The sequence below is a fragment of the Babylonia areolata genome, chromosome 9 (genome assembly GCF_041734735.1).
Source record: "Babylonia areolata isolate BAREFJ2019XMU chromosome 9, ASM4173473v1, whole genome shotgun sequence".
NCBI lineage: Eukaryota > Metazoa > Mollusca > Gastropoda > Neogastropoda > Buccinidae > Babylonia > Babylonia areolata.
Window position 1 is genome coordinate 16,449,001 of NC_134884.1, and position 9,755 is coordinate 16,458,755.

At 43.1% G+C, this 9,755-nt stretch overlaps 1 protein-coding gene across 1 annotated transcript; it reads left to right on the forward strand.

Moving 5' to 3' along the window:
- The first annotated feature begins 882 nt into the window (after positions 1–882).
- Positions 883–6,298, forward strand: LOC143285752 (uncharacterized). The gene is made up of 3 exons (XM_076593166.1): positions 883–1,534; positions 2,569–2,706; positions 5,652–6,298. Exons 1-3 carry the CDS (start codon positions 1,312–1,314, stop codon positions 5,813–5,815), a joined length of 525 nt encoding a protein of 174 aa, XP_076449281.1. The 5' UTR covers positions 883–1,311; the 3' UTR covers positions 5,816–6,298.
- Positions 6,299–9,755: the final 3,457 nt, after the last annotated feature.

The window sequence follows — 9,755 nt, forward strand, 5'->3', positions numbered from 1 at the left end:
GCGTACCAATAAACACACAATCATTGTCCAGACATAATAATCTGCTTGAAATGTTCAGAGCAATAATGTTGTCTAACACTAAAGGCACTTGCTCTACGTATTTACTCTTTTTTTTCTGACCAGAATTACTATGCCACCACACAGACGACCATACACAATCTCTGAGACTTTCACTCCGGGACAAAAAAAAAAAAAAAAAAAAAAAAAAAATCAGGGGTCGGGAATAGGGTTTTGGGGACTGAATCAGAAAATCAAAATTAGATTTGCCTATCCAAGATGCAAGGTCTGGTCCATTTCATATTGACCACAAACCTACACTAGGGGTACAAAAGAATAACGAAGAAAAGAGATTTTAGGAAAAATTCATTCGCCTTAATATTACTCACCCCAAAATCATCATTACAATAATGATCTCTTTCTGGGCTTTGGCCTGACTTTCAGCTATCTACACTACTGCTTGTATTGTTCACTGTAAGCTCGCTCGGAATGTTATTGACAGCATTCCTTGATCTGCTCCGTTATCGTGCTCTGCTTGGCAAAGGACTATGACTGGACATGTGACAGGGAGAGGGGCGTATTTCGTAAGCTATAAAGGTCAGAAACGATATTGATAATAAATTACAATCCTAAACAACAATTGATAATAAATTACAATCCTAAACAACAAGTGTTGAAGAGCAGGGTGACGGTCCTGCCATGTGCATTACTGTTGATAACAGACACAAGGTCATTATCACTTTAATTTTGTGAACTTATTGTGCTGTGCCAGGCATCAAAGCACGCGACTGTTTCCTCTTTCAGCGAATAATCAGCTAAGTTGGTTAAGTGGCACGGGGAGGTCCAAATGACCCGGTTGTACTTTCAAAACAAAACAAACAAACAAACAAACAAAAAAGCATTGTGATCATCTGTTTTTATTTCAAGGTCTCAACTCACATATATGGAGTCATTGGGTTATAAAAGTCGCATCACTGCCCTGAAAATACAGTACGTTCGTGAACACCTGGCAGAGCCTGGACCCAATGTTTTGACATAGGCCATCAACGCGCTATCCAGACGACGAAAGGACCATTGTGAGCCGGTCACATTGATGTCAAGAGCAGAACAGGGGGAAAGAAGAAAACAGGCTTGACGAACGCAAACTTTCTTTAGAGATTTCTTTTTAAAGAATCAACTCGATCCAGGACGCTACCATAGTGCCGACTTCTCCAAGCAGCTAACCCCCCTCAGCAACTCCACACCCACCATCCGCCTCTCCTCTACAGATCCAAGGGAGCGCGTTCCACTGCAGCCTGAAGGAAGGAACTCAGCATGCCTGACAGCGACGCTTCGCCTGCGAGGTTGCTCATCATCTGCTTCATCCCCTTTCTGGTGATCGGAACTTCGTTGCTGGCAGCCACCGTGGCGGCGCCCTACTGGTACCAATATCAGGACGTGGATGACCAGTCGGTACACATGGGGCTATGGAAGGCGTGTGTGGTCGATGGCGATTGGGATGTCTGCTTCAGCACAAACGATATACCGAACATATCGGGTATTGTATCGAATCGTATCGTATCGTATTGTATTGTATCGTATCGTATCCTATTGTATCATATTGTATTGTATCGTATCGTATCGCATCATATTGTATTGTATCCTATCCTATCATATTGTATTGTATCGTATCGTATCGCGTCATATTCTATTGTATCGTATCGTATCTCATCATATTGTATTGTATCGTATCGTATCGCATCATATTGTATTGTATTGCACTGTATTATATTACACCGTAAAGTATCTTTTTGTATCGTTAAGCATTGTTTCACATTTCCTTCTGTCATAACAGATTTTCTCTTAGTGAAATCCGGGCTGTTCTCCCCGGGGAAAGCTCATCGCCACAGTGCAGCGCCATCCATTTCTTCTTTTTTTTCTCTCTGTCTACAAGTGCTTTTGTTTTACAAAAGTGGGTTTTTCTGCAGGGTTTAGCCAAGAATAACCCCTATTGTTGCCATGAGTTATTTTACGCGCGCAAAGTGCATCCTGCACACGGGACGTCGGTTCATCATCGCATCCAGAGGACATATTGTTGTAGTGTATATTTTATATTTGTTATTGGTGTTTTTTTGTTTCTCCCGTAGAAGTAAAACTTACGCCTTTAATAAACATATGTTGTTAGTTTTTTTGTTTGTTTCTTTGTTTGTTGGGGTTTGTTTTTTTTGTTGTTGTTTTTATTTTGTTTTTGGTTTTTGTTTTTGTTTGTTTTTGTTTGTTTTGGGGTTTTTTGTATGTTTGGTTTTTTTTGTTTGTTTGTTTTTGTTGTTTTTTTTGTTGTCTTTTTGTGTTTTATGGGTTTTTTCAGCAAACGTGTCACCAAATTCCTTTTTTAGAGATAATAAAGTGTTCTTGTATCTTGCAGTCCGTACCCTTCATCGCAACTCAAAGTGGTTCTGTTTTGTTTTTTGTTTTGCTTGCGCGCATCATCTTAAGGGTGTGTGTTGTTTTTTTTTGTTAGTCTTTTCAATGCCACAGTAAAATGAAGTAGAAGAAGACCGGCTGATTGGTTTGAAATGATTTTCTTTCCAGACTGGATCAAAGTACCGCAAGTTCTGGAGTGCATCAGTCTGACATGCGCAGCGACGGGCCTGCTTCTCTGCTTCCCTCTGCTCTTCAGGCCTAGCTTTGGAGGCGCTTGTGTGATCATGCTTCTGACCTCCTTCGCCAGTAAGTATACACTGGGGATGTTGTGCCATCGATTTGTGCCTTGTGTTGAATTATCATTAAAGTTTTCGTAAAACTGCATCACATTTATACGAAGCTGATTCAAGTCCTTTTTATGTCTTCTTCTTCGTAGGTGGGTTGCGACTCCCACATTCACTCGTATGCCTGCGTGGGCTTTTACGTGTTTGACCGTTTTTACCCCCACCAAGTAGGCAGTCATACTCAGTTTTCGGGGGTGGTGGGAGGTGGGGGAGATACATGCCGCGTATGTTCTTGTTTCCATAACCCACCGAACGCTGACATGAATTATGAGATCTTTTAGCGTGCGTATTATTTAAAAAAACAAAAAAAAAAACTCTGTATGAAGGGGGTTCAGGCACTGGCAGGTCAGCACATCTGTTGACCTGGCAGATAGGAAAAATCTCCACCATTTTCCCGCTAGGCCCTATGACCGGGTTCCACTCACGGGGAGTTTGTACAGGCAAATGAAGAGCGTGTAACTGATACTTGTGTTAATAACCAATAACACATTTTGGCCCTGTAACGGTTCTTTGAGTGCACTTTGGGGACATTTATTGGAATGTACTGCGATTTTTTGTCACATCATGTGATGCAATGTGTACAGTCAGGTATATGGATAGTTGCATGAATGGATTTATATATGTTATAGTCTGTTTTGTGTGTAAACGACTGAGTGGTACGGGGGAGGTGGTTATGTTTAGATTAGGTTTTGATTTGGGGGTAAATTGATCAAAGACTTAAAATGTTAGAAGAATATCCTTGGATCAATCCTGTCGGCGACGCCACATTTATCAACGGCCATGAACCAGGGTGGTATATGTATATACCACAGATATATATATATATATATATATATGGAATTTAAATGAATTGAAACAGGATAGAAAGTGAAAGGATGGAAACCTCCTCACACAGGCCAGAAACATATAGAGGCCAGTTGCAAACGCTTTTCTATTGTTTTCGTACAATATTATAAGAAATTAGAAGGAAAAGAATAAAAGAATACAGTGCTTGTAAAAGACCCAAACAAAATTAATGTTTTAAGTTCATGTCAGTAATGCAAGTGGATAGTACGAACATGTATGCATACAACTATGGAAAGACTATCACTTCGTTTGGAATAACAACAACATATCATAAATAATGCTTACCTGTAAAAACCAAATAGTGACAGCAAAGGACATTCCTAATACATTCAAACAGTGCAGTAAAAACTGGATAATTCTGATACTATGAGAAAACCTATCATCTTCAGAAAGTCCTTGAATAATTTATGTGTCCAAACACAAGATCAGTGAGTGGTGACGGTAAGATTTCTGCGTCAACACTCTACGTCAGTGACTGACTGTGACGTTCAAATAAGTAACTAGTTTCAACCAGCCCAGAAGCGCATCTTAGCGACACAACGATAACAGTCAAACAATACTAAAGACCTGTGTGGTGCCCTTATTCTCGAACTGCTGTTATTTTAACTTGCAAACAGAAATGATAACGGATCCTCTGCTCAGCCCTCAGCCGAGTGACGTAAAGTGCCGATGCAATAGTCTTTGTCGTCAACACTCGTTCGAAAACATTCCATGGAGGAGACGGTTCAGATTCTAATCCCTTACACTAAATGACGAGATCTATTCAAGAGAAGATCAGTATAAAGTAAATTTAGGCGTTCTGCACTCAGGCCGGAAAGTTCAGATCAATTCAGGCCCTGGGAAAAAATAAGATGAAATGAAGTAATATAAGGTACATAGATAAATAAATAGGTAAGTAATAAATTAATTAATATCCCGTCGAGTGACACGGTACCAGCTGAGGGTACGCAGTGCCATCTTGGGAGTGCTTTTGGAAGTCTTGACTGAGGTTTTTTTAGTTTTTTTTTAAATTTATAATCATTTCGATCTGTTTCGTCGCGTTTATGTTAATTTTGATAACAACAACAACAACAAAAAAGAAAAGAAACAAACAAAAACAAAACAAGAAAAAGAAGTGCCGGTCAGTTCTACATTTATTCCTCATCAATTAGATGTACGATTCATGCAATTCAACGTTTTTTTCAAGATAACGGCAATGTTCAATGTTAACAGCGCCACAGTCGAGCCTCACCGAAATAGACCGTTAATGATCCGGAAAAACGGTTAATTCGGAAGACTTACAACCTATTACTGGTGCGACTGAAGATTTTTTGCAGCTATATGTTTAATGCAAATTTGGTATTGGCAGACAAAGTATTTCCAGAGAAAATGGCAATGTTAAAGTTTACAACAGACATGCATACAGACACACACACACACACACACACACACACACACACACACACACACAGACAACCGAACACTGTGTTATAACATAGACTCACTTTGTTTACGCAAGTGAGTCAATAATAATGATAAGGAGAAGAAGACATAACTTTTCCATGGCGTGATATCCAGTACCAATGCTGCTGAAAGTATCCAACATGTTCCATTAATTAAAAGCAAATATGATATAAAAGCATTATGGGAGAAGTTGTCTGCTGACAATTTAAAACATAATAGAATATATATATATATATATATGCCTGTGTGTTCACACATCCAAATCAATGCTCGGGAGCATGAGGATAAACAGCAGCGTCTTTTCAAACTCGTCAAACAATAAAATTGTCAGGTAAATAATGCTTTGGTTAAAATGAAATACATTTCATAAAGGCAACAACGATTACACTCCACTCACACATACGTGCACGGACCCAGTCACGCAACGGCATAAAAAAAAATTATGTAGATTGAGGAACACAGACACACTTGATTAATTCTCCTCTTTAATGGTAGGGTATATCGCCAGTGATAGCAGTTTCAAATTCTGATGTTGATAAAATCCTCGTTTAGCAGTGTTACCAGATCTGGGTGATATTGATTTTGAGGAGTATCTTCTCTTTTTGTTGTTTTTTTCAGCGCTTCCGGCAGTTGGTGGCTTCGCTTATTTTGTCGACAGCACGGGCTTTGATGGACTGCTGTGGTGTTTTTACGTGAACGTTACGGGGACTTTATTCCTTTGGGCGCCCCTCGCATGGCTTCGCAATTTGACTGAGGGCAGACGAGGTTATCAAAACATTTAGAGTTGGGGAACTCAAGACAAACAGACCAAAATTCATCTTCGTTCCAAAATAAATACTAATAATACTCCATAGAACGTATGTCAGAGTATGATAATGTGTGGATGGTACTTTTGAACTGCACATTAATTATAATAGTGTGCTGTTTCATGCCTTTCACTGTGCTGATTATACCTGTATGGCTGTGATCATTGTAGGCCTATTTGGGGTTTACTCTAAGTCGACATTGACGCATGTTATCTTTCTCTTTGTAGTGATCTATCTGTATTGAATGACTGCGATTCTCGTATATTTGTTTTTCAGGCAATAAACAACATTTGCCATTTGATGTCATTGAAATTTGTGACTATGTTGTTGAATTTTCTTTTGTTGTGGTCTTTTTAAAGTCGGGTGCAGAAGTGGGTCTCATGATTTCAATACTGAATCATTTTATTTCCTCGTTTCTGTTATTTCTGGGGGTGGTGTAGGGGGATGGGTAGGTGGTATGTGTGTGTGTGTGGTGTGGGGGGAGGTGCGGGGGGGGGGAGGGGGGCGGGGTGAAGGGGGTGGTAAGGGATGCCAAAAATTTCATGACTTGTGCTTAAAAAAGAAAAATCAGTCAATTAAAAGACATTGTTCCCCTGACCTTTGTTGTGATTTTCTTTCATGACAAGGGAAAGAACGTCCATGAGATTGAGTGAAGCATCGAAACAGCGCAATGTTTTGCTGATACCATGAGGTCATGAAATGCCTTTCCTCATCCTTACACACACGCGCGCATGCACGTGGACACACACACACACACACATGCATGCATGCATGCATGCACGCACGCACACACACACACACATACATCCATACATGGACACAACAGAAGACAATGCACGCACACACAAACACACACACATACACAAATGCACACACGCATACATGCACACACACGCGCGCGCGCGCACACATACACACACACACACACACACTTGCACACACACATACATACATGGACACAACAGAACACAACACAGACACACACACACACACACACACACACACGCATGCACGCACGAATGCAACCCCCCACAATCCCACATCCACACACACGAATTTCAGATTCAATGTGTCAGAGTGTGCGGATAGACCCATATACGCTACACTACATCTGCTGAAGAGAGAGAGAGAGAAAGCAACAGATGCATGATCTACGTATAAACCCGGCTGCCCATCACGTGACTGCTCGCGTGATACATCATTTCTGTTTTCTAACATAAAATCACAAAGCTCTCGCACATCAACTCTACATAAATTTTACATGAATCTAAGATCGCTTCCGCCTGACAGCGGCATCAGATCTTTGATTTTCGAAATACGATGATGCCTGTTAATAATAATAATAATAATAATAATAATAATGGTACTTATTTAGCGCTGAATCTTGTGCATAGACAAATCTAAGCGCTTTCGCACCAGCCATTCTCACGCACGCATAACTCTAAAACTGGAGAAACTAAAGACAAGGAAGAGGCAGGGAAGGGAGGCTATTTTGGGAAGAGGTGGGTTTTAAGGCCAGACTTGAAAGAGCTGAGTGTGGAGACTTGACGAAGCGAAAGAGGAAGTTCATTCCAATTGCAAGGTCCAGAGACAGAGAAAGAACGGCGGCCAACAGTCGAGAGTTTGAATCTGGGTATGCGTAAGTGGAGTGAATCCGAAGCTGATCGTAGTGAGCGAGATGGTGGTGGTGTGTCCATCGAGATCGATGATGACCATCGTTGTCATCCAGCTGGGGAATGGGGGGAGGGTGGTGGTGGGGTGGGGGGGGAGGATGCTCATGAATCTATCTGTGAATGCGCAGATGGCTGAATAGTCCAATCTGCGCACGAAATGTTCGCTGACAGTTGGGGCAGACAAAGACAGGCATACCATTGTCAGGGAGCTTGTTTGCCCGTGACTTTCTGGCCTGCCTCTTCTGAACAGCTGCAGCAGTCCTGTTGGCCTCGCACAACTTGGCGCCTTTGTGCACAGCAGCGCGCCATTTGTCACGGTCCACTGTAAATTCCTCCCAGGAGTCAGGGTTGATATCAAACGCTTTCAGAGAGACTTTCAGAGTATCTCTGAAGCGCTTCTTCTGACCTCCGTGTGATCTCTTCCCTTGTTGCAGCTCGCCATAGAAGAGCCTTTTGGGCAGCCGATGGTCTGGCATGCGCGCCACGTGTCCAGCCCAGCGAAGCTGGGACTTCATCAGGATGGTGAAGATGCTGGGAAGGGTGGCTTTTGCGAGCACCTCTGTGTCTGGGGTCCTGTCTTGCCACTTGATGTTCAGTAGCTTCCTGAGGCATGTTGTGTGGAAGTGGTTCAGCTTCTTGGCATGTCGTTGGTACACTGTCCAAGTTTCGCAGGCGTACAGTAGTGTGGGGAGAACTACTGCTCTGTAGACCTTTAGCTTGGTCTCAAGACTAATGCCTCTTCTGTTCCAGACATTTGCATTGAGTCTACCAAAAGTTGCGCTTGCTCTTGCAATCCTGACGTTCACTTCATCGTCGATTGTCTCATTTCGTGACAGTGTGCTGCCAAGGTATGTGAACCGCTCCACCGCACTGAGTCTCTGACCGTTGACTGTGATGTTGGGCTCAACGTAGGGTTCCCCTGGGGCTGGCTGATGGAGAACTTCGGTTTTCCTCGTGCTGATGGTAAGGCCGAAGTTCCTGCTGGCAGTGGCAAACTTGTCGACGCTGAGTTGCATGTCAGCTTCAGATCCAGCGTTGAGGGCACAACCATCAGCAAACAAAAAGTCTCTGATGATGTCTGTCATGACCTTCGTTTTTGCTTGAAGCCTTCTGAGGTTAAACAGCTTGCCATCTGTTCGGTACTTTAGGCCGATTCCAACATCGCCATCTCTGAAGGCATCAGTAAGCATTGCAGAGAACATGAGGCTGAACAGCGTTGGAGCCAGGACGCAGCCTTGCTTGACACCATTTGTGACAGCAAAAGGAGCAGATGTTTCGCCATTGTCCTGGACTCGAGCCTGCATGCCTTCATGGAATTGGCTGACCAAGGAAATAAATTTCCGAGGGCATCCGTACTTGGCCATGATCTTCCACAGTCCCTCTCTACTCACGGTGTCGAAGGCCTTAGTGAGGTCAACATAGGTGGAGAACAGATCAGCATTTTGCTCCTGACATTTCTCTTGCAGCTGCCTTGCAGCAAACACCATGTCGGTGGTTCCGCGCTCTTTCCGGAATCCACATTGGCTCTCAGGCAAATGACCTTGGTCAAGGTGTGCTGTGAGGCGGTTTAGTAGGATCCTGGCAAGTATCTTGCCTGCGATGGAGAGCAAGGAAATGCCCCGATGGTTATCACAGGCTTGCCGGTTCCCCTTTCGCTTGTACAAGTGAATGATAGATGCATCTTTGAAATCCTGGGGGATCGTCTCTTCTTTCCACATGAGTGAGTACAGCTGATGGAGCTTCTCAGTCAGCACAGTGCCTCCATCCTTGTAGACCTCTGCTGGTATGGAGTCTGAGCCAGGTGCTTTGCCACTGGATAGCAGACGGATTGCTTTCTGGGTCTCAAGAGGTGTTGGCGGATCGTCCAGTGCTTCGTTGATGGTGACTTGTGGGAGACGGTCTCTGGCTTCATCATTTATGAAGGAAGGGCGATTTAAGACACTGTTGAAGTGCTCAGCCCAGCGTTCGAGAATTTTCTCCTTCTCGGTGATCAAGGTATTCCCATCTGCACTGAGGAGGGGGGATGATCCTAAGGATGTGGGGCCGTAGACTTCTTTTAAGACATCATAGAACCTCTTCATATCGTGCCTGTCAGCATATCCCTGGATCTCATCAGCTTTGTCACTCAGCCACTTATCCTGCATCTGGCGTAACTTTTGCTGAACAGTCCTGCAGATGGCATCGTACGCATCCTTTTTTGATGTGGACTTTGGGTTGCTCAGGTAGACTTGATGCAGATGGCG

Bases quoted from the DNA above. Each gene is read 5' to 3' on its own strand.
- LOC143285752 (XM_076593166.1), top strand. From the start codon at position 1,312: ATGCCTGACAGCGACGCTTCGCCTGCGAGGTTGCTCATCATCTGCTTC. The intron at 1,535-2,568 runs GTATTGTATCGA...TTTTCTTTCCAG, and splicing joins CGATATACCGAACATATCGG to ACTGGATCAAAGTACCGCAA. The intron at 2,707-5,651 runs GTAAGTATACAC...TGTTTTTTTCAG, and splicing joins GCTTCTGACCTCCTTCGCCA to CGCTTCCGGCAGTTGGTGGC.